The sequence below is a fragment of the Neopelma chrysocephalum genome, unplaced genomic scaffold, assembly GCF_003984885.1.
Source record: "Neopelma chrysocephalum unplaced genomic scaffold, ASM398488v2 Primary Assembly neopelma1_90, whole genome shotgun sequence".
Taxonomy (NCBI): domain Eukaryota; kingdom Metazoa; phylum Chordata; class Aves; order Passeriformes; family Pipridae; genus Neopelma; species Neopelma chrysocephalum.
In genome coordinates, this window is record NW_020897752.1 from 1,377,735 (window position 1) to 1,401,983 (window position 24,249).

A 24,249-nucleotide genomic window follows, 5' to 3' on the forward strand; every position below is an offset into this window, starting at 1 on the left:
AGATCAAGTTATTTGGGAATAAACACAAGTTCCCCGTATCCCAGAGGATGTTTGGGGAGAGTTGGTCATGCGAGGGAAGGCGGGAAGCGATGGAAAATCCCTTGGAAAGCCAACTGAAACGTGCAAGTGTGGAGAAGACCAAAGGATTTGCCTTCAAGCCTCAGTTCCTGGTCCTAATGCCAGCGTGGGGCAGATTTCCACGGGCAGACGAGTCCCTGTCCAGGTTTAACCTCTCCAAAAACCAGCACTGGTGTGGTCTGACCGTTCCAGTGACACTTTGAGACACGTGTCCCCCACCAGTCGGACCCAGAGGAGGAGGGAGGTGACCCTGTCGTGCTGACTCTGGAGGATGATGCAGAAATCAAGGAACCTGCTGGGATTTTTCATCTCTACCTGGTTAAAATCGGGGTCCTGCTCCCCCTCTGGCTTGTTTTCCTCCCTTTCCTCTTCAGCCTCCGAGCTGCTCACGTTCAGCTCCGGAGCCGCGTCCTTCATCACCTGGAGTCACAAAAACCACTCTGCTGTGACCAACAGCACCCACCCGGACTGTCCCACCATGGAATCAGCTCCTGGAGACCTTCCTGGTGCCACCTCCACCCACAGAGCCCGGGAATAACCCCGGGAGCTGCTCCAGGAGCTCTGAAAAGGCTCCTCCACCCTCCCCAGCTGCGTGGGACCTCGGGGGGATTCGGCTCAGGAATCCCCCTCTATGGAGCTGCAGGTGCTTCCTGCCCTTCTCTCCAGGCAAAGGGAAAGTCTCCCGGGGCCTGGACTGATTCCTTTCTCAGTAGCTGGTTGATCCAAGTGCATTACAAAAGCCTCACCATGGAGAAAGGAATATTATCTGTAAATTAAGACACTTGTCCCTCCCTGCAGAGGGACTCAGAACCATTATTTATGGGGCTGCAGGGTGTAAGTAAATGAAACCTAAACAATTTACACAAATACATAAATAAAAGGGACGTTCAGGTCTGTGGAAGTCACTACAGGAGACATGGATTTGCCTGGATGTGAATTCCCATCTATGCTGTGGCTGGAGCTGGGGTTGCAGGAGCTCAGGAGACCTGGATGCCCGAGAACTCACAACTCCATCAATATATTTAAAATCATTGAAGCAATCCCAGCTCACAAACATTCCTCAGAGCTCTCAGAATTCCAGCAGTGCCATCCTACAACGATTTTATCCAAATGGGACTTCCCTCTTGCACCCCAAGGAGGTAGCAGGGGGAGGAGAAGGGGTGAGGGGCTGGGAAACACTCCCTGACTTTGCAAAGCCCAGCAGAAAGGACACAGTGGCTCCCAGTGATCCCGGCTGGCATTCCTGCTGCTTCCCATCCCTGCCCCGTTACTGAGGGAATCTCGTGGGCACTCTCTCGCCCCCTCTCTCCAGCTCCAGCTGCTCCACAAAGAATAGCTCCCTGTTTTTTTGCCAGCCCCACGTGTGAGCACAGCCCTGGCCAGTGCCAGAAAAACACAACCCCCAAGCCTCTCCTGCGGCGGAGCCAAGGCGGATCCAGCCTCGGGATTCAGGCTGATGGTTCCAGACGTGCTGCTGCTCCACGTCTCACAAGCCAGGCAGGAACCCATCCAGCCTCCGGCTCCCTGCGGTTCTCTGGGCTCCAGCGCCTCCTTGGGATTGGCAGGGAGGTGGAAATCAATGGAAGGCCAAAACAAACCCACTCCCACCCTGCAGAAGTGCAGGGAACGTCTTGATCCCAAGTGCCCACCAGCCTTGGCTGCCTCCTAAAAAGCCCTAAGTTCCACCAGAGCCAGATTTGGGTCCCTGGAAAAGCAATTCTGGAGTTGATCCTGACACTTAAGATCAGTGAAAACATAATTTGCAGCTTCCAGGGATCCTGAAAACCATCTCGGAGTTCAGCCTCTCACCAGAGCTTATTTCTATCCAGGGATAAATGTCACTTGAGCAAGTAGAAAGGAAATGACAAATATTGGAGGGGGAGGAGAGCAGGTAGAGCCTGGGAACACAGCTGAGACAGAAGAAACAGCTGGGAGCATCCCTGAAAACACAAAGGATTCCGTTTGGCAAAAGGAGACTGAATTTTCAGAGCCAGAACGTTCCATGTGCTGGTTTGGCCAAAGCTGGAGCCACAGAGCCGGGGGATTTCTGCCCTCCCCAGCACCAGGGACCCCAGCAGTGGGTCCCAGCCCCGGGGGGCTGTGAGACCCCCCCTCAGGGCATTCCTGGCACTCCCTGAGCAGGATGGAGGGGGAGCCTGTCGGTACCTTTTTGTTATCCACCACTTTGTGCACGTACACCGTGGCCTGGGTGTACTCGCGCAGGTCCCGCTGCTGCTGGCACAGGAGCCCTTCCCGGCACTCCGGGCACAGCTCTGGGAAAAAAGCAGATTTAATATGTTAATAAACATAGTTAATGTGTTAATGTGTTTAATAAACTTATTTCCAAGGAAAAAACCCCATATTTAATTGCTTCAGCTCCTCGGAGACTCCATCCCAGTGCCTCTCACTGCCAACCTGGAGTGGATCAATTGAATTCCTGAATGGTTTGGGTTGGGAAGGACCTTAAACCTCATCCCTCCCATGGGCAGGGTCACCTTCCACTTGCTCCAAGCCCTGTCCAAACTGGCCTTGGACACTTCCAGAGATGGGGCAGCCAGAGCTTCTCTGGGCAACCTGTGCCAGGGCCTCACCACGCTCATAGGGAAGAATTCCATCTCAATATCCCATCTAAATTTCCCTTCTTTTAGTTTAAAACCATTCCCCCTTGTCCTGTCCCTCCATCCCTTGTCCCAAGTCCCTCTCCAGCTCTCCTGGAGCCCCTTTAGGCCCTGGAAGGGGCTCTCAGGTCTCCCTGGAGCTTCTCTTCTCCAGCTGACCCCCCCCAGCTCTCCCAGCCCGGCTCCAGAGCAGAGGGGCTCCAGCCCTTGGAGCATCTCCGTGGCCTCCTCTGGACTCGCTCCAGCAGCTCCACGTCCTTCCTGAGCTGGGGATCCCCGAGCTGGACACATTGCTCCAGGTGGGGAACCTGCCAAGCTCCATGTTTACCACCAAACCCCTCAGACTTCACTTCTTATCCTCCAAGAGCCATTCCCAGAGCCCAGGGAGCAGAGTGACTCACGGGGCTCCGAGGTGTAGCGGGTGCCCTCGGGACCCTGTGTCCGGGTGATCTTGATGACGTGATCCACCACAAAGAGCTTTTGGATCCTCTCCCACTCGCTGGGCCATATCAGAGCTATACTGTGCAAAGGAACAGGCAGGTGATTTATGACATGGAAAAGCCAAGCTCCCCCCCAAAAAAACCCTCCTCCTTCTTCAGCATTTTAACAAAAGAAAACCGCCAAAATCCCCCCCAAAATCAGCTGCAGGGGAGGGCCCGCACACCCCGCTGGCGGCAGGCTGTGATTAGTGACGCTGCTGTGCTCCTGCCGTGCCGGAGGGAGGGATGGAGGAGGGAAGGAGGGGAAGATTTTCTACTTTCAGTGCTGCATCACTGCAGAAACAACGCCACGGAGCACCAAGTGCAGCGCTCCGGGGGGGAACGCGCACGGAAAGCAAATTGTAAGGAAGAAGGATGTTCCTGCGCCCCGGTCAAATCCAGGGTGGTTATTGTCAGGAACTAACCAAGCTGAAGGAAGCTCTTTTTTCCTGACCCAGCATCCTCGGACAATTTAGGTCTTGCCTGGCAGGAAGGTTGAGGTGGCTCTGAGAAAGCTGAGGTGTTGATTTAGTTTGAGGGAAAGGATTCGCTCCCCGTCTCGCTGCGGCTCGGCAGCAAGAATATTCCTTTTGGACTGTTCTCCTGGGGAAAGGAAAATGTGTGAAGGGGAGAAACTCACTGTTTGGAGTCTTCTTTGGTCATGGAAGCGAAGGTGAACATGAGCCCCCCATGGGGGCAGAGCAGGACACTGTTGGCTATGGAGGACACGGGGCTGCAGCGTGTCGGCCTCCTGCAAAAGGGAAGGTGGTTTGGAAAGCTGGACCAGCTTATCCCACCTTATCCCACCAAACCCCCCCCAGTTCTGCAGGCAGCCAAGAAGAAATCACAGGTGAATTATTTACAGAAGGCATTCCAACATGGAATATTAACTACAAGTGATGAGGAAATCAGATCCACGTTCCTCTGTGCTGCAAAACGATTCTGTCCAGGGGAGATTTCCATCTCCAGCCTGTGCAAACAGGACTGAGAGGTGACCTTTGGGCTACAGCTCCAGACAGATGAAAAAACTAATCAGGTTACCAGCTAATCCGACCATCTGGTTAACACATGGTAAACAAGGAAATTCAGTGTTGTACAACCAACACAAGTCCTGCAAAAATCGGTTTCCTTGTTTCCATGAACCGTGCTGGCATTCGGAAGCAAAATGTTACCTACAGCCCCCAAAACATGGGATAAAAAGCACCAAAACCCTCCAGCCAAAATTACCTGACAAATTTCCTCCATTCTTCTACAAAGAACTGCGAAACAATATACAGCTCATCTGTCTCCTGGGGGGAAAAGAGAAGGAAAAGGGATCTTTTTAATGAACCCAGCAATAGGTTTGTCGGCAGCGCTCGCTCCCTCCCGGACCTCGGCGCGGTTTTACCATGACAACTCCATCCCAGCACGCTGGGAAAGCCAAGGAAATAATTTGGGATCAAGTACTAAGCACTGACTTTACTAATCTCATGTTTATTACAAAGTTAGTCAAGCTTTCAATCCAATTACCTTTAATTCCCAGCGGGAAAGGGGCATTTCCCTGGAGAGGCCAAGTGCTGTTTTCTCTCGCTGGGTACTCGTGGTCAGAGACCACCCCAACCTCCATCACTTGCTTCCAACATCAAAATCCACAGGTTTTTCCTTCCAGCAGCAGCAGGAATAAAAAACCCCAGCTGTGCACCCAACAAGGCAGTGTTTTTGGGATAAACCCTGTCTTCTTGTCTCAATTTACCATTAAATTGTTTGCTCCTGAACAAAAAACCACCTAGATCCCAAGAGCTGGGTGGCAAAATCACTTCCATGATCATCTATATCCTCACCATCTTCCCTACCATGCAATTAAGGGCTTGCTCCATCTTTCTGCAGGAAAACTCAGCACACCTGAGGAATATATATATTTAATCTCCCTTAATCTCTAGATTAAACCACTCTGCTTGTTTTCCCTCCCCAAACCCCTCAACTGTTTTGGATCAGGAAAACTCCAAAAGCTTGAGGGAAAGATCCTCAGCTCTCTTTTATCAGGCTCCCTTGGGGAATTCCAAGGGAAAGGAGGATCCAAAGGGAAAGGAGGATGCAGCCCCAGTGGTGGAGAGGTTCCTGTTTCCGACCACCAGTGACAGGCTCCAGCTTTCCATCACCTCCTCCAGCTCCAAAGGCAAATCCTGCCAGATACAAGCCTTTAACACCCCTGGCAGGACCTGGAGCTCTCCAGCTCAGCACAGAAGGGAAACTCCCTTTAAACCCTTCTGGGTCTCCTTGGTTCCAAGCCATGGATCCACATTGCCTCAGTACTTATTCCCAGCTGGAGCAGCGAGGGACCGAGGCAGAGACCTGCCAAAGCACCTTGGCAGGATTGGAGAGCCAACCATTAATCAGCACCACAAGACTCCCAGGAGCCAAGAAGTGAACCAAGAGCTTGTTCCACTCCTTTTGGGCCACCCTAAATCCCCAAAAAGTCCCGGAGCAGCCGCCAGGAGAGGGTTTGCACAGCCGTTGCGGCTCTTTATAGGGTGTCAGCATTTTGGGGAGCTCCTCCTGAGCTCCTGGGATGCAGGAGGATGCTGGAGTACACCTGGAGCAGCCAAAGCTGGTGGTGGGGCAGAACTCAGGTGTGTTCCAGCATCCTCTAACCTGGGAAGGCTGATGGAAGGAGGTAGAAAAGTCACTTCCACCGGCGCGGCCACAATGTTTCCATCCTTCCAGGGACGGATACAATCCCAGCAGCAATATTGTCTCTGTTATCTGGCTGATTCTGGGCCAGCCACAGCTCCCTTGGCACAGGAGCCATTCCTGTGGCTCTTTAGGGCTCTGTGCCAGCACAGCTAATCCAGGGAAATCACACCTCAGCACAGCACACGTGTGAGCTCCGCTGGCAGGGACTGAGAGAACAGTTACGGAGTGGGTTGGGTTGGAAGGGACCTTAAGGATCTCATTCCACTCCCCTGCCATGGGCAGGGACACCTTCCACTATCCCAGGTTGCTCCAAGCCCTGTCCAACCCGGCCTGGAACACTTCCAGGGATGGGGCAGCCACAGCTTCTCTGGAAGGAGAGGATAAAAGCCAATAAAACCTGCCCCAAGCCCGGCTGCAATTCCCTGGTTCCCCTCCTTCCCTACCTGAGGCCAACTGCCCAGGCAAGGCCTGCATTTGTCATGGAACAGGTTCTGGAGAGAAGTCTTCTGCTCACTGGCCATCATCTTGTGCAGAGCTTCGTTTTCCTCCCCTTCACGCTCCAAAATCTGCAGGAAACAGTGAATTCCATCCCAGCTGCACTAAAAGGTGCCATTATTCCCCTCCACGGCACAGGGTCGTGACAAAAGGGAAACCAGAAACACAACCAGTATTTACAGTCAACAAAAAGGGGAATATTTAGTAAATACCTTGCACTGGGAACAGCACTCTTTGTTATTTGGGAATTCGGGGGCTTTTGGGAAATATTGCTTGAGTTTCTCCCAGGCTTCCTTGGAAACCACCCTGCGCTCGTTCTCGGAGATGCACAGGTCACCTGCAGGGACAGAATCAAGGCAAGGGCTTTGATCACAACATGCTCAGGGATGTTTTGCAGCCCTTGATTGAAGAGATTACAGGGAATAAAGGTGGGGGAAGAGATCCACACGTTTAGCAGCCAAAACCACGTCAGCAAAAACCAGCCCAGCCGACAAAGTCACCTTCAACTCCTGCCTTGCTTCCCTTAGACAAGGAAAAATATTAATACCAGTAATAATAATAATAATAATAATAATAATAATAATAATATTAATTCATAAAAATGTCCTTTGGATTTCCAAGCTGATCAAACACAAGCAGGGATGCTGGGAAAAGCCAAAGAGGGCACAGGGCTACTGGTTCCTCCTCCCCAGCTATACCCCCACAGTGTCTCCATGCACCAAGCCCCAGACTAACCCCATGTCCCATGGAACAGAAGCCAGGTGGTCTCCACATCCTTGAAACCCCAAATTCCCCCTGCAGAATCTCAGATGGCTTCACATGCCCTATCCAAGCACCTCAAAATGTGGCAAGGGCAGATTTGGCACCCTAAATCTGCTCTGGGGAATCACCGGGGTGTGAAGACACCGGGCAAGATGTACCAGCTGTCCCCCAGACAACTTATTTATCCATCAGGATTATTTATCCTGCTATCAGGATTATTTATCCCGGTGCTCAGGCAGCTCAAAAAGCCCAGGAAGGGTTTAGCAGGAGCCATTTGTGCCTGCCATCTCAGGGATGGAAGCAGGAGACACACCCAGGCTCTTGGACACCACGTGCACACATGACAACACACGCTCCGGATAAACAAGGCTTGGGAAAACTGGAGAAGGCTCCAGGATCCGACCAGCTGCCCCTTGCAGGGGTGATGATATCCAAGGGGAAAACACAACCACATCCCCCTCTGAGACAGCAGCTGGAAGTCACTGTGCTATGAGCAGGCCCCGGGAGAAACACGAGGAGCAGCCGTTGCGACACCGGGATGCAAACCGGATTTGGGAATGTTCCTGCCTCGGTGGGGATTGCACCAGCAAGAGGGAAGGAAAACAGCAACTGCCGTATCCAAAGGGCACAATACCTTATTATCTGCTTTTCTATAGCCTGGAGAGCTGCAGAGAGAGGAGAGGGAGAGAAACTCCTTCCTCCCCACCCTCTGGTAGCTCTTTAACATGACAAGCAGCTCCTCCGGGCTCACGGATTTGCTCCAGCCCAGCCTGGAATTTGGCCAGCCCTGGAGAGGAAAAAATAGCAACCATCCCCTCCTGCTTTTCCTCTAATAAACAAAGGTCAGGCCTCGATGCAGCACTTGGCCACTTGGGCCTCATCCAACACGGCCAAGCGGCTCCGGAGGTTGGACCAGGATGTTGTCCAGAGCCAAGGATGGGGAAGAAGAGGAGCCTGTACAAATAAATGCCTTGACACCACATGATTAATTAAAACAGATTAATATGGTGAGGAAAAGAGGAGGAAAAATCAGCTCTGGGTGTGCAGGAACAAGTGTTTTGCCATCTGGAAGATGATCCCAACCGCTGCTGACCCTGTTTCCCACTCCCACCATCCAGGGACATGTTTTGGGCACGGACATCAAAGAAAGGCTTAACTTGGTATCTGGAAAAAATTATTCACTGGGATCAGGCAGCTACTGGAGAGCGAGGAATTACAGCAAGGATGCAAAGGGAGTCAAGAAGGGAACGCCCGGGTGGCATTCCTGGAGGCCAGCCAGCCCTCCCAGAGCCAGCCCTGGCTTTTCCAGAGCCTCCCACAGAGGCAGGAACCTCCTCCACCACAAAATTAAGGCTGTAGGAACAAGACTACAGATTTGCTGATCCACTCCAGAGAGAATTTTTCAAGGTGGAAAGGTTGTTTTCCATGAATAATCAAAGGTTAGCTCAAGACAACAAAACCTGCCCTGCCAGCAGCCCCTTAGCCAGTATTATTTATTCTGCTCTGACCCAAAGTCACAGATCAACCAGCAATTTAACACCATAACATTTTCCAAAGGCCTATTGGCCTATTTTTTATCGTGTCTGGCTACATAAATGTTCTATCCCCACACTCCCTGCTTTTATTGAACAGCAGCAGCCTCGAGGCAACGGGAAACGTGGCTGTTCAAGGCTCTGAGTAACAGATAAAATCGTGACAAAGTGCTTAAACACCCGCCTCGAAAATGAGCTTTTTCCACCCTTACTCTAGGTTCTTGATTAGCCCTGATGACAGGAGGAGTGTGGCTAATTTATGGCATTTTTCTTTCTTATTAGGGATAAGATGGAGCCTCCCCAGTAGGGAAATCAGTGCCTACGAAGAGGAGCTTAAGTAAAACAGAGTTATGTCTGGGAATAGGAGCTTTAAAAAGTGAGATTTAAACAACAGGGTAGCCAAGGATGCAGCTAATGAGGCATCACTCGGAAAACAACCCACACGGGGTCAAAACCTTCTGTAAACAGACACCAAAGCTCAGCAGGTTGGGAGATCGATATCCGGAGGTCCCAGCCCAGGTGTTGGCTGAGTGCTCCTGTTCTAATGTAAACCAGGATTAAATGGACCCTCGGAGCTCCCACCTGGAGTGATTTACACCACCTCTTTCTCTCTTAATGCTTTCAGAGCTTCCAAGCGGCTGGAGAGCTTTGGTGCTGCCCAGGATGCCGCGAGAGGGGGAGAAGCTCAGCTTGGCTGAGCCCTCACAGGATCTGCCTGCAAGTAAAACTTCTGAGTGCAAGAACCACCAGGAAAATGAGAATGAAGCACATTTCTGCAGTGGCTCCTCACGTTGGCTGCAGTTGGAGCAAAGGCTACGAGGTTCATGTGTGGAGCAGTGGGACACAAGGGAGACATTCAGCTCCAACCCCCGGAGACACTCACCATGTGGGCAAACGATGTCTTCATTAAAATTTAACTCCTCTTCCTCCTCCCTCTTCTCTTCGTTTGATTCATCTGATTGAAAAAAATAATCAGTAAGACAAGAGGATTGCACAGAGTTGCTCTTCCCAAGGAAAAATCTTATGGCAGGGTGGGAGGGGGAAAGGAGCGCGGTCGCCTTTCAAATTCCAGCAAAACCCTCAACCCAAGGGAAAATTTGGAAGGAAATTTGTTGTTCTCTGATGTCTTGGCCTCTGGGCAGGCGGGATTACAGCCTCCAGGCCACGTAGGAGGGCTTTGAAGTGCGTGGAGCACAAGCCAAGCCTTTGTGAGATTACAAAGGATGCATTTGTTAGGGCTGGAACACCGCGGGGGTTCGCTGCTCCCAAGGATCTCCCGAGTTTAACCTAAACAAGCCTAGGTAAGAGCAAAGGCAGCAGAATTCCTGGCAAAAATTCCTGATCTAAACCAGATGCTGCCCGACAAACCGAGAGGGAAGCCGGCAGGGGGTTGACAGGCCCCAAATCAACGTCTGAATTCCAGTTAAAATCCATAACTCCACACACAGAAGCTTTGGCCGCTGAGTGGAGCATCAGGAAGACAATGAGGTGTCAGTAAGAGGCTCTAACGAGCTGCTTAACGAGCAACTTGGCTCGTGAGTAATTCAATTGTACTACTGGGAGTTGCAACCTGTTGTAAATCAGAGGCAGCCCCGAGGAAATGCGAGTGGTAGCTCAGAAATGCCCTTTTCTCACTGGGTGCTCCACCTTACAGACATTATCGGGGTGGGGGGGTGTTCTCAAGCCTCCAAGCCCAAGATCAATGCCACAAGCCGTCATCCCCACTTTCATTCCAACCAGCTTCTTCCCCTCAGTTCAAAAAAGGCCACCAAAACGTAATTTCCAAAGATTTAAAGAGCAGAAGGCAAATAACCCCCCACTTAGTCTCATGATGTGGGCACAGAATTGGGTCCAATTAATGATTTTTGTTCCTAGGCTGTGTTTTCCCAGCGCTGCTGCATCACCTGTGCTGTTTCATCCCTCAACCTTCACAACAAACATCATCATCATCCCTTTCCCCAAGGTAATTTTCATGTTCCTTCCTCCCCTGTGCTCCCTCACTCAGAGAAGGATGAAAACATCGTGTGGCTGGGGGGGTAATTTCACACAGCTTTGTAAAACCACTTATCCCCTCATCTCCCTCTCCAGGTATGAAGATCACCCCGCAGTTTCCAAGCTTAGCAAAGAAAAAGCTCCTTAAAAGGAAGTTTATTTGATTTATTATCCTCTCCTCCCTACTCATACAAGGGAAACAAAACAGCTACAGAAACACCCCGATGTGGCTTTTGTAGGAGGGACCAGGCAGAGCTGTTGGGTCAGTACAGCAGGAATTAGGAGGAAATCAGGAGGGAATACCTTTGTTTTGTGCATTTCCATTCATTTTTCCGTTACTGTGCTCTGCATCTTCATCTTGCTCATTCAGCTGCTCCAGAGCCAGCTGACGCCAGCTCCTCAAAGATGCTTTTCCAACCCAAAACCCATCGTTCCTGCAGGGAGAGAGACCAAGGAAAATCACCACAAAATCACAGCCCCCTTCTCCTTCAGAGCTCAACCAGTAAAATCTTTAGGAAAAAGCTATAGAGGCACTTCTAAAAAGCACTTGGCACTGACATACCCCTTGACTGTGACCTTCAGTAGGTTGGTCACAGTTTTGTAGTCTTCGTTCAGCTGGTTTTTGAGCCGCAGGATTCGACACCTTTCCACCACGCAGTCCTTGCAAAGTGCTTTGACTGGGGTGGGGGGGGAAAACACAATTTATTACACTATTTCTTGCACAATTTATTGCACAGGTGTCTTATTGCCGGTTTGACCATCCTCAGACTGGTGTGTGCCAACTATCCTGGCCTCAGGGTGGGAGATTTCATGTGTAAATGAGGAGATCCTGGGGGTTATCAGGCCACATTTGAAGCTTAAATAAGCATAAAATGCTGCAAATGAGGTGAAATCTGCTTCACTCCCTCCACAGCTCTTATCAGAGTCCTGCTATCCACCATTTGCACTTGGAGCCAGGTCAGCCCAGCACACAAAGGCCAGGAAAACACCTGTATCGTGGCATTTTACCAGTTAAACCCAGAAAAAACACCCTCCTGCAAAGCTGCACAGGACCAAAGGAGTGGAAATCCTACAGCTGGGCGTGTATTGTGTGTATTTTCATCTGGGAGCAAGAGGGGATGGGAAGCAGCGTGTCCATCCATCCTTTTATCCCTCCCTCCCAGCCACACTCAGCCCACAACCCTTCAGGAAATCTTCCACTTGACTAATAAACCTTGCCCTGTTTTTCCCCACAAAGGCTGCCTGCGTCACCAGCAGTTCCTTCCCTACAAGCTCCTGGTAGGAGCTGAGCTAATTTGGTCTCAGTGGGAGTTACTGAGCTCCTTCCTCAAAGGAATGAAGCCTGGGGCTCGAGGAAGGGGTGGCCAAAGCCTGGAGGGGCTGGGCTGACCCCAAAAAGCTGGATGTGTGGTGGATGCTTCAGCAGGAGAATGCAGGCCAACAGGTCTGTGCTTCCTTGGATGAGGTGACAGACAGGAAGGGGTTTTTTTGGCCTGAATGCTCCCTGAGACTCTGCCCACACAGGAGCTGCGGGTGCTGCAGGCACAGCAAAGAACTGTCAAGAGTTTGGGGGGGTTCCTTGTGCAAGCCTTATTTTCTAGAATCGCCTTCAAACCTTCCAAGTGTGGGATTTTCTAAGCAACCCTCAGCAATTCCTCCAGGTACAGCCCTCCCTGGACACAGCAGGCCCTGCAACCCCACTCGGTGGGTTTGGGGAATGTTAACAGAATTAAGTGATATTAAAAAAATCCCCGGAAATAGCGCAGCACTAAAGCACTGAAATAAAGCTGTGATGATCAAGGAGGGGTCCAAATGGGGTTGGGACCAGAAGAAGGCTCTCAGACACGCCCAGCACACCCCAGAGGGGATGGTACCGTTGAGCCGGGGCCCTCCCCCGTAGCGCCGGTAGAAGAAGTCGGCCACGTATTCGGAAATCCTCTTCATCAGGGATATTTTATCGGGATGGAGTTTGCCATGGGAGCACAGGCAGGCCGTGTTGTCGATAGGTTTGGGAGGAGTGGACTCATCCAGCCATTTCTGCAGCCATTCCAGAGAGATGAAGTCGTAGGGGGAACCTGGGAGGGGAGAAACCACAAAGAGGAACAAGCCCGGACGCGTCAGCTCCAACGCCAGGTGGTACTTTAGAATTCCTCTTAAAAATTAACAGGAAATCACTGTTGGTTACATCTCTGAGGTACAGGTTTTCAAACATCTGATCCAGCTTCTCCCACCCCATTCTCATCTCGGTGTCATAGATTTAGAGACATGAGATATTAAGATGTTCAGGTCATTTCGGATTCAGCAATCAATATGGAACAGCTCCAAGGAGGAATGGGAGTGCTTTCAAACCTTTGGGGGATTACTGGAGAGCAGTCGAGGAAAGGGGAAGGTTTTCCCATCATCCATCGAGGGACTGATATAATATTTAAATTATGATCATACATTAAAGGCTTTTTCTACAACAGAGAGAGTTCATTGGGGTAATTTGAAAATTAAAAGCAACAACACAAAAGAATCAAGGTCGGTGTTCAGCCCATCCTTTCAGCACTTGAAATTCCAGTGTTTTTCTTACAATTCTGGGTGAGAAACAGTCCCATATTTTAAAATTTACAGTGCAAATGGAAACTTGCTCAGATTTTTTGCTGAAGCAGAGCAGCGGGTTCGCCCTTGTTTGCTGAAGGAGAAGCACCTGCACAAAGCCAAGGTTCAGGAGCAGGTCAGTGCCTGTATGAGCAGGGAAATGGTTTTGGGTGACAGCCCTGTATCTCAATACTGAGACACACTATTGATCCACAGCTCTTCTGGGGGATGAGTGGGAAATTAGGAGGAAATCAGGAATTTTAAACCCATTCTCTGCTGCCTCGAAGGCAGCTCCGAAACCATGGGGAAAGGCAGCTGAGAGTCACATTTATCAACTGAACACAAACCCTTGATGTTTCCTGGGAAGGAGCAACAGAGAAGCGACAGGAAAACACAGAAGACAGGAAAACACTGTGTGTCCAGCTTGCACTGGAGCTCTGTGAAGCCTCTTTTCCTCCACAGCCTCAACCCAGGGTGTTTTCATCTTACGCAACGCCCTCCGCAGCCGTGACCTCCGGAGAATTCCGGCGCTGTCAGAACGGGTTTGCTAGTTTGGGATGAAAGCTGCCTCCCCCAGAAAGGACGTTTTTCTGGGGCAGACTCCACAAAGCTGGCAGGGAACGTGTCTGCACAGCTGCAGAGACAGCCCCCAGCTCCAAGGGCCAGGTCCCGGAGCGGCGCTGGAATGACGTTGCCTCCAGCTGTGCTGGGAGTGCTGTGCCCGGGCTGTGCCCAGTGGGTGCCCCAGGGTACTGCTTTGGGGCCTGGCAGCTCCAAATTGAGGCACAACAGCTTTACCTGCACTTGTAAAAAACATCTTTTTTGGGGATTTATTCCTCTGTCACGTTAGAAATGCCGAGAGCAAACTACTCTGTTCCTGCTGAGGGAAGGCACAGTGGGATTGTGCTGCTGCTCCTTTTGGCAGGTGACTCAGGGCAGGTTGATCCCTCCAGCACAGCTCTGATCTCACAGTGACATCTGAACACTGCTCAGGCTCGTGGGGACTCAGGATGAGCTGTGACATGCTCCTGCTCCAGAGTTAAACACCTGCATTCCTGAACTGGAGAGGCAGATTTACAGGAGCAGGAATTTTCTTTGGGTTACTCCAATCTCAGTGCTGGCTCTGAGTGTCTGGCAATAAAAGCTAAACATCAAATTCTCCAGCAGGCCACACAATTAAACCCACTTTTAAGTCTTCAATTATAATTTTCCTGGAGTTTTTAGGAGATGCACATAGTGAAATTCCACATGCTGGATAGACAGAGCAAGTGTCCCTATGCTTTTGACGGAGATGGGAGGGAAAAACAAGGTAAGGAATAAAACCCTTTGTGCTGAGGTGACAAGACACAAGGAGCAGGAGGAAAGGATTAACCCCAGCCACTACAAAGCTGAGACATGGAGCTTTGAGGCACTGGCAGGGATGGATCCACTAATTTTCTGCTGGAGGTCAGGCATTCTCCCAGTTACCTGCTGCTGAATCAGGATCACCAGCTCCCAAACCTGCCCTGAGCTGGCAAGTCAGGAGCAGGAAGTTCTTCTGCCTGGCTGCTCCTAACAAGCTGCTCAGCAGGCAGAAGAAAAGAGTCACAAAGCATGAGGCTGACTGATGGGGAAGGAGCAAGAGGGAATTAGCGACGCCAGAGGCCAAAAAAAAAAAAAGGAGAAAAAAATAGGTTAAGGCAGGAAAAGCAGCGAGGGAAAACAAATCTAAGCATGCACGGAGCTTTCCTCTTCCAGAGGGCTGCGGGAATGCCTTCCAGGGAGGGCAAGGTTAGTCACAAATCATCACCAATCTTAACAGCTCTACTAGAGAAATCCTCCACAATGTCTTACAGACCAGCTTCGGCGGGTAACCTTTGGTAGAGCTCCTTCACCTCCTCGTGTTTGATCTTCCCCCTGGCCACGCTCTGCTTGCGCATCTCGGCCATCTCGTTGCACCACTCCTCAAACTTGCAGTTATCCCTCTCCACCAGCTCCTGCAGGAAAGCTGGTGGGAGAGAAAAAGAAAAAGAAAAAAAAAAAAGCCAGGAATGTGAGGGGAAAATGCCAGCTATGTTAATTATCGTGGGTTATCTGGGGATAACAAACCTCCAAATTCCCTCACGTTCCATTCCCAGGCGTGTGGACATTGCTCTCGCCCGGTATTGGTGGTTGTAGATGATTAAAAGCAACATTTTGCACCCAAGAAAATAATTTACTGGGCGTTGGTTGCTGTGTTAAGGGCAGCTCCTCTGTCCTGCCAAGGATCCATCGTTCCCAGGGTGGGAACAAGAGCTGGATACACCTGAGGCCTGTCCTGCCCTGTGATCCAGCACACTGCAAACCCAAGGGCAAAGAGCCCCCAGGAGATGGGAGATAAGCACTCCAACAGAAAGGCCAGGGAAATGGGAATTTTTGCTGTCATGGATGGAAAAAACCCCAAAAACCAAACCTCAGCAGGGAAAAAAAAAAAAAGAAGATAAACCACTTCCCTCCCAAGGCTGGTGTGAGGAGGGGGGGGAAGCTCTGCTTATCTGAGGCCTTTTCCTATTTAGAATTATTTTGAAGAGCTAAAATATCTGCAGAAAGGTTAATTCTTGAGCAAAAAATATCCTCCTTGGGAGAATACCCAGCACTAAAAACCAACCAGCCTGACCTCCTTGAGGTCAGAGCCAAGTTGTGCCTCTCCAGTGTCCTGGAAAAGCCGCTTTTTAACAGCATCAAAGCAAAATGCCTCAAATTTACAGTTGCATGAAACCTCCCCGCAACCACAGAAGCTCAGAGTGCTGCCCTTCGCTCCCTGTTCCCTGGCAGGATTCCACGGGAAACAAAGGCAACGCAGGAATTTGGAGCTGGGTGGGGAGGTTTTTGTCGAGTTATTGTTTTGGGCACAGGGGTAGGAGGAAAGGGAGAGCAAGACAACTCAGGAAACAGGCTGAAAATGCAGATCCAGGCAGGAATTAGTTGTGCTAATTCCTGAAGTTTCGTGGCTTGGGGGGTGGGTTTTAGGGCTGGGGGGGGCTGGAAAAGGTTTGGGGGTGTTATTGGGGGAATAAGGTGTCTGATTTATAGGATTTAACCCCTCTGCAGAGATCCAAAGGGACCCACCACCTCTGCAGAAAAGGAAGGGGGAACACACCTCAGCACCAGGGGCCTAATTAATATTTCTAATCAAGCAGCAAACGTGAGGCATCATTAAATCTCCGGGCCAAGCCCCCAGGGAGCTCTGCCACCCCCACAGTTCCAAAGCACGGCCCAAATTCCCGCTCAGGGCTCGGAGCCTCTTGTTTTCACATCATTTCTTCGTGATGTGGCAAAGATGAAGCAGTTGCAGAGGGAACCTGACATCTGTCAGGATTATTCACCTCCAGCACACAGCGTGCACTGCTCACGACATTCAACCACGCTCTTCTCCCTCGCCTCTGGAATCCCGGTGGGATCCCTGCAGCAAATGCCAGTGGGATGATTTCCTCCTGACCCCTTCCCATCCCCACCAGCTGGTTAGGGCAGAGAGGTCTGAGCAGGCACAGGGGAGGGATGGGCAGGTTAATATTCATTAAGTGCTGGGAAAGCCCAGAGGGAACACTGGTCATGACACTGAGGGGCCACATGGCACGTGGAGAGCAGTTAAAAATCATGGGATCATGGAATGGTTTGGGTTGGAAGGACCTTGAAGATAATCCAGTTCCACCCCCTGCCATGGGCAGGGACACCTTCCACCAGCCCAGGGTGCTCCAAGCCCTGTCCAACCTGGCCTTGGACACTTCCAGGGATGGGGCAGCCACAGCTTCTCTGGGCAACCTGTGCCAGGGCCTCCCCACCGAAAAAGGGAAGAATTTATCCCCAATATCCCACCTAAATTTCCCCTCTTTTAGTTTAAAACCATTCCCCCTTGTCCTGTCTCTCTAGGCCCTTGTCCCAAGTCCCTCTCCAGCTCTCCTGGAGCCCCTTTAGGCCCTGCAAGGGGCTCTCAGGTCTCCCTGGACCTTCTCTCCAGCTCTCCAGAACCCCCCCAGCTCTCCCAAGCCTGGCTCTAGAGCAGAGGGACTCCAGCCCCCAAAATGGGGCTTGGAGCAAAATCCCGATGTTGGGGCCCACCTGGAGCATCCCGGGCTGGCACAGATTCCCAAATCACTCACCTGGCACCTCGACAGTGAGGGATTTCTCCCTGGCCTGCAGCCTGTACACCAGCATGTAGGCATTCCGGGAGCAGTGGGTGCCCTTCCCACACTTGGGCTTCCGAGTCTGGGATTTCGACGGCTCCGCTGTGGGACAGAAGGGAAAAACCTCAGCAACACAGCAGCCTGATCCTCCTTCCACGGGATGAGTTTGCCCCCTAGCCAGCTTCCCTCTGCCAGGCCTCCGTGCCAAGCACTGGGCTTGGCATGGCTCAAAATTGCATCCCAAAGAAAGCCCCAAATCCCTCCAGCCTCTCTGGGTAAATCAAAGGCACTAAATTTAGGAGCCTGTTCTGAACCTCCCTTCTCCAAGAGCCTTTCTTCTCTCCCCAGTGGAACCTCTCTGAGCCAACAGCAACTCTTGGAAAAACATCCTTTCTCTCTTCTCGCCTCTTGTTCTGGTGTCCTGACTCCAAAGGAAAAGAGTCAAATCCTCAGGGAAGAAATTCGTATTTACAGGTGACCGTGGAGGGGAAAAAAAACACACACAGCAAAGTTTTTAGGGAGCCAACAGCCACGGGAAGGGTTGTTTTGGAGCAGCTGGTGGGGGATGTAAAGCTGTGTTGCAAGAGCTGCTGTTTCCAGATGGATTCTCAGGCAAGGAAAACACTCCTCTACAGCTGCAGCCTCAAAAATCAGACCACTTTTAATAAAGAAAAAAAATTAAAGGAACAATGTTCCATAGGTCAAAGTCTAAATGGACCACTGAAATATTAAGAGCAAGTGTCTGTTCTTCCCAAATTGTGGAAAAATTCATGTGCCTCTCCTCTCACCATCCAGAGGACTTCCCAGACTCTATTTACTTGCATTTTCTGCAAGGATTTTCTAAATTGTTCCCATCTGTGGCCAGGGCTCTCCCCCCACCACAGACCTTCACTGTATGTTACTGACCTTCTCCTGCTGTTACATGGATTTGGAACAAAGAAAAGCCTCAGTTTTGCTCGGAACAGACAAATAACATCAAAACTTGATAAAAGTATTGGGCTCCCAGCCCTAGAGAGGCTTCTAAACGCCCTTTAATTCCACTCTCCAAACATCCTTGTATTGAAATACAAGAAACAAGAATACTGACTTGTGGTTAAGCATAAAACTTTATAAAAATCGAGACCACAGTGGTTTATTTGCATCTTATTTTGCCACTCCGGGGAGGTTAAAAACGAAGGCTGAGCAGCTCTTTTGCTCAAACCTTTCAGGGTTTAATTTTCCCTTACACCACTAGAGGTCTGGGCAGCTCCATCCTGGCCTGGGAGAGTCAAACATTAACGGGACAGAGCTGCTGGGGGCAGGCAGGACCATGGAATCACTCAGGCTGGAAAAGCCCTCCAAGATCACCCAGTCCAACCATTAACCCAGCACTGGCCCCAGGTGCCACATTCCACACCTTTGGAACTCTTCCCAGGGGTGGGGACTCCACCACTGCCCTGGGCAGCTCCTTCCAGTGCCTGACCATCCTTTCCATGTAGGAATTGTCCCCAGGATCCAACCTAAACCTCCCCTGGCACAATTTGTTCCCTCCCCTCCTGTCCCTTGTTCCCTGGGAGCAGAGTCCAACCCCTCCGGCTCCCCCCTTCTGTCAGGGGGTTGCAGAGCCAGAAGGTCCCCCCTGAGCCTCCTTTTCTCCAGGCTGAGTCCCCCCAGCTCCCTGAGTTGCTCTCCAGAGGTTCTCCAGACCCCTTTCCTCATGCTCCAGACCCTTCCCCAGCTCCGTTGCCCATCTCTGGGCACATTCCTGCAGGTGAGGGCAGGGAAATGGGAGAGGGAGGTTCATGGTTACACCAAACTTCAACCTCTCCCTTAGGGATGCTTTAAAGAAAGGCCACATTCCATAAATTCCAACCAAAGCAAAGCATCCTGGTGAGCCAGCACTCCTGGGAATGGATTCCTTGCACTGCAAGTGGAATTTCTCATTCATTTCCCCCACCACGAAGCACCTGCACTGTGGAACACTGAGCCACTGCCCAGTCCAGCCCTCAAAATGCCAATTAAACACTCTCATTTATTGGCTGCAGAGTGAGAAACCAGCAGGTCCAGCCTCAGCCCAAGCTCTCCAAGAAATCCCCAGGAAATCCAGTGCAGGAACACAGTGATTTGAGCAGCACAGGATGAGCCAGCAATGGTAAAACAGAAAAGCAGCAAGGAGAAGTCAACAGGAGGTTTTTGTTGAGTTATTGTTTTAGGCACAGGGGTAGGAGGAAAGGGAGAGCAAGACAGCTCAGGAAACAGGCTAAAAATACAGATCCAGGCAGGAATTAGTGCTAATTCTTGAAGTTTTGTGGCTTGGAGAGTGTGTTTTAGGGCTGGGGGGTGGGGCTGGAAAAGGTTTGGGGGTGTTATTGGGGGGAATAAGGTGTGTGATTTATAGGATTGACCCCCTCTGCAGAGATCCAAAGGGACCCACCAGAGTGAAAGGGCAGTTTTAGCTTCCAGCTTGTTATTTGGATCAAGATTTTGTTTTTTTACTGACTCTTAAGTCAAACAGCTCAGTGGAAATACAACCCTAATGAGTTAAGGGAACTGAAAGTATTCCCGTTTATCTGTTCCAACACCGGCCAAGGAAGCAGCACTCGCCTGTTGCACCCTGATAGGAGCTGCTGTTGGAGTTATCAGCACCTTATCTGCCATGTGGCAGCCAGAGAAATACTAGAGGAGCTGATCACGAGGTGTAAACACTCGTGCAGGGCCGAAACCAAACAAATCTGGCTGCAATCCCCAGGATTGCCGTGGAGCCGCAACAGCACGCGGGAGCTTCGGGGAGCAACAGGATCTGTGGCTTTGGGGAAAGGAGTTGCTTGAAAAGGGCACTGACAGCTGAAAGGTTTTACCCAGATCTTCCTCGATGCCCAGCTGCAGCTTCTTGCCCTCCATCTTCTCGATGTCCTCGTCGTTGAACTTGTACCACTCGCCCGTCTGCGGGTCCTTGACGTGGGCGATGTAGTGGCCGGAGTAGGCGCTGACGCCGCGGTGGATGAGGACAGCGCTCAGCTCGTACACGTACACCCCGTCTGTGAGGGCACAGCAGCTCACACCCAGCTCCAGAGCCAGCAGCACAACCCCCCCCTTTCCCAAAGCTCTGTGTTTTCAGCCCCAAAGCTCCGTGTTTTCACCCGGCAGCAAATGCTGCATTCCAACGTGGAGCTTCCCGGGACCTCGCTAAGTAGGTTGTGGCTTCCACGACCCACTTAACGAGGATGTTGTTTGAAACACAGGCTTCAAACGGCTCTTGGCATCATTTCCCATCAAAAAGAGGATTCACAGGAATCACAGAACGGCTTGAGTTGGAAGAGACTTTAAAGCCCATCTTGTTCTATGGGCAGGGACACCTCCCCCTATCCCAGGTTGCTCCAAGCCCTGTCCAACCTGGCCTTGGACACTTCCAGGGATGGGGCAGCCACAGCTTCTCTGGGCAACCTGTGCCAGGGCCCCACCACCCTCACAGCCAGGAATTCCTTCCCAATATCCCATCTAACCCTGACCCCCTGAGCTGCAGGCACTCCAAGCCCCACACAGGTCACTGGCACTGCAGACAGACTGGTGTGTACAGATTTCCCCAGGATGGACAAAGAAGGAAATTCCTGGCTGCAAGGGAAGGATTTCTTCTTAAACAGAATCCCAGAGACCCCTCATCTGCTGACAGACCATGGGTAAAGACAACAAAAAAACCTCCCCAAACTCACTTTTCTGCTCCATAAAAGGCTCCATGTCCAGCAGCTCCGAGAAGCCGATGTAGGTGTTCAGCTTCTTCTTGTGACCAGTTTGCCTGTGCAGGGGCAAAGCTTCGGCTCAGGGCACAGCAATAACAGCTCACCCCCCCAAAATAACACCCCTTGACCCCCTAGAGAAGCTCAGACACCCCCTGACCTCTCAATTAAAGCAGGAAGAGCCGAGCAGGCGCTTCCCAAAGAGCTTGCAGGGTGTTCCCACTGACCTGTCGAACACGAAGCGCATGAGCTGCAGGTTGAGGGTGCAGGGCAGGCTGAGCAGGCGGATCTTCCTCGTGGCATTCTGCTTGCTCTGACAAGTCTCACAAAAATAACGATTGTCCCCTTCTAATTTTTCTTCCTGAGTGTGGAGAGAGGGAGAGGGAAAGGTGTGGAGAACAGCTCAGCACTGAAAAGTCAACCGAGCCACTCGAGAGCTGGAGACTAAAAACACCGAAGTGATTTTAACTGTTTAAGTCTCTTTCCGGTTGCTCTTCCCTAATTAATCTCTCAGTTAAAAGACACGCTTATAAAACTGCACATTCCAGCATGGCCAGAGAAGGCTGCTCTCACTTTAAGGCCAATTTTAGACCCATTCCAAGTTGTCAGGTCTCTCACAAGACTGGCAGGTTTGCTCCTTGCTTCACTGAGTTGGTTTAGATCAAAGAAAATAATTAAATCACCCCTTTTATGAGTTCACGTGGCCCAAGTTAATGCAAAGCCACATTTCAGCCTGGAAACTCCAACCCTCTGCTCAGCCACCCAAAATCACCCTGCAAGAGTCACTGTTGGAGCCTAAGTAGGCCCAAGTGCAGGATTAGTCCAGAGGAGAATTCCAACCCCCCCAGCCAAGGTCACTGGGTGGTTTTGTGTGAAGGAGGAGCAGACAAACATCCAGTTCACCAATTCAGGAGTTTAATTTGTGCACCCAAACCAGTTTTTTTTCATAGCAGACCTTCCACAGGCAGAGCAACCGGTTTGCTGAGTGCAGCAGCAGCAGCAGCCAGGGAGCTCAGGGACAGGGGTTCAGCTCAGTTCTGTCCTAAAGATTTCCAGTGGAATCCACACCTTAACGTGCCGGAGCTGAGCTTCGGATCCAGGCAAATTTTCAAGCTGAATAGGAGCACTTGCAGCTGTTCCCAAAGCTATTCCCGGCGCTCCCCAGCATTTCTGAGAGCACATTTTCCAGCAGGGAATGTCTCCTGTTGCTGTGCAGATGAGCACTGACACAGAGAACACGAAGCCCAGCCCTTTTCCCCGTGCTATCCACAACAAAGCATGCAGGGACTTATTCCCAGCTTTCCTGGCAAAGTATTTTAACTAAAAATGCAACTTCCAAGTGCTTTTTAAAGCCATAACATGAGCAAGGAGTGGCTCTGCCTCAATCCTCATTTTTTGTGTCCCACAGAAAGAAACATTTTCACTTGGATGCATCTCACTGAGCCAACTTGCTCCAACACCGACCTCAAAGGCTGTGAATTGGAGGAAGGAATTTAAATTCCTGGCTAAAAATAGCAGCATTCCAACGAGCTCCTACCTTGAGGAATTCTGTTATACAGTCTGTCAGCTGCTTGTGTCCTTGGATGTTTAACTCCAGCTCGTAAAATTTGGACACCAGTTTGGATTCTCTGCCACACTGGTTGCAGCTGGGATTGGAAAGAAGATAAAAATATATGAAGACAGGTCATGGTTCCTGTGTCCCAGCCACAAGCAAGATATTCCTTGGATAAAGCCAGGAGAAAAAAGTGGAGTCAGGGTGGAGGATGTTCACAACTCCACACCACAAAGACTCCACGAGAAGGTGCAACCAGCACAACAGCAGCTACCAGGACCTGTTACAGCTCACGTGCATCATTTTGTATCATTTTAAAGGTGAAATCTGCACCATTTTGTATCATTTTTAAGGTGAAATCCACAGCTCTGAGAACGCAGGAATGAAAATACAACACCCAGGATGCTGTTTTCTGGCTGCAGGATTTGCCATTCCATCAACTCACTTGCAGGTTTAATTGGTGAATTTTCATTAAAGGACTAAAAGCAGCTGGAGAAGTGAGACAGCAACAACACAGGCATAGAAACAGGACATTAAAAAGCTTAAAAATCCCTCAGAAAAGGTTTCTGCAGCACCTCACCTGCCTGGTCCCGTTGCAGGAGGGATCTTCCCCTCTCAAATCCTTCTAAAAATTCAAATATTTACTAGGAGGTTCTTCCCAAAGCCAATACTCACACAGTGACATAGGCATACTCTCCACAGAACTGCTTTTGCACGATGTTCCTGACGTCTGGGTTCTTCTGTTTGGATAAAGTATCTTCCAGCAGGGACATGAACAGCTTGGAAAACTCCTGGGCATCCTGAAAAGAGAGAAACCCGAGTTCATTAACAAGCCCACCACAGCACAGTCACAACCCTGGCACTAATTTAGTGCTAATTACCCCGAGCCCCACGCACAGGCTGTACCCAGGCTCTGTGCACTGAATGGAAAATGAAGACTAGTCGGGAGAACTGAAGAGAAAAAGAGGAATTTGGCTAAAAGGAGCGTGAGGCCCTTGGTGTGGGAGCAGGGCTGAGCTCCCCTGGCCCCCAGCCAGCCCGCCGGGGGTTTGACTCCTGCCCTGCTCTTCCCAGGGCTCTGGAAGGAATAAAAACCCTCCTGTGGAGCTTTCTGGCCCCCTGAGTCTCGATTTTCCAAGCTCGGCTCGCAGAGCCAGCTGTCCCTGCTGGGAGCAGAGGTGAGCAGGGCAATAAAAACACCCCAAAAACGAGAGGCTGCCCTGAGGTTGATCCCTGCCAGGCTCCTGAGTTTCCCCACGCCCAGCCCAGGATTTTCCTCTCCCACCCTGGCTCTGCTCTTCCAAAAACAAACAGGTTTTGGCCTCTCCCAGCTGCCCTTTCAGTGTCCCTGGCTGGCAAGGACTGTTTCCTTCCCCTCCTGGTCCTCCCAAGGAATTCCCTGCTGGTGCTCAGGCCCTTCCTTCAACCACCTCCGTTACCTCTCCAAGTGGATTCCCAAGCCCTTCTCCCGAGCTCTCTCCAGCTGCAGCCCCACAGGATCCTGCAGCACTCACCCTGGCTGGCTCCCAGTGATCCCATTAGGATCTCCTTGCCCTGGGAGGGCCCTAAAACCTCCCCAACCACCCACTGGGGTGGAACAGCCCGTGGGACACCTGCAAGAGGACCCTCACAG

General features: G+C 51.0%; 1 protein-coding gene across 2 annotated transcripts in view; it reads right to left on the reverse strand.

Moving 5' to 3' along the window:
• Positions 1-13: 13 nt before the first annotated feature.
• USP48 (ubiquitin specific peptidase 48) overlaps positions 14-24,249 on the reverse strand; it is a 28,941-nt gene continuing 4,705 nt past the window's right edge. The window contains exons 5-22 of one of the 2 annotated variants that reach the window (XM_027693095.1): positions 23,292-23,416; positions 22,602-22,710; positions 21,292-21,425; positions 21,041-21,123; positions 20,189-20,368; positions 17,328-17,453; positions 15,047-15,196; positions 12,504-12,704; positions 11,192-11,306; positions 10,933-11,063; positions 9,521-9,592; positions 6,556-6,680; positions 6,292-6,414; positions 4,403-4,464; positions 3,816-3,926; positions 3,098-3,216; positions 2,245-2,351; positions 14-498 (exon numbers count right to left, since the gene is read on the reverse strand). In XM_027693095.1, the coding sequence (XP_027548896.1) occupies positions 226-498; positions 2,245-2,351; positions 3,098-3,216; positions 3,816-3,926; positions 4,403-4,464; positions 6,292-6,414; positions 6,556-6,680; positions 9,521-9,592; positions 10,933-11,063; positions 11,192-11,306; positions 12,504-12,704; positions 15,047-15,196; positions 17,328-17,453; positions 20,189-20,368; positions 21,041-21,123; positions 21,292-21,425; positions 22,602-22,710; positions 23,292-23,416 (2,346 nt within the window). In that variant the 3' untranslated portion in view covers positions 14-225. The remainder of the gene's footprint in view (positions 499-2,244; positions 2,352-3,097; positions 3,217-3,815; positions 3,927-4,402; positions 4,465-6,291; positions 6,415-6,555; positions 6,681-9,520; positions 9,593-10,932; positions 11,064-11,191; positions 11,307-12,503; positions 12,705-15,046; positions 15,197-17,327; positions 17,454-20,188; positions 20,369-21,040; positions 21,124-21,291; positions 21,426-22,601; positions 22,711-23,291; positions 23,417-24,249) is intronic. The other variant, XM_027693096.1, reaches the window with a different exon arrangement.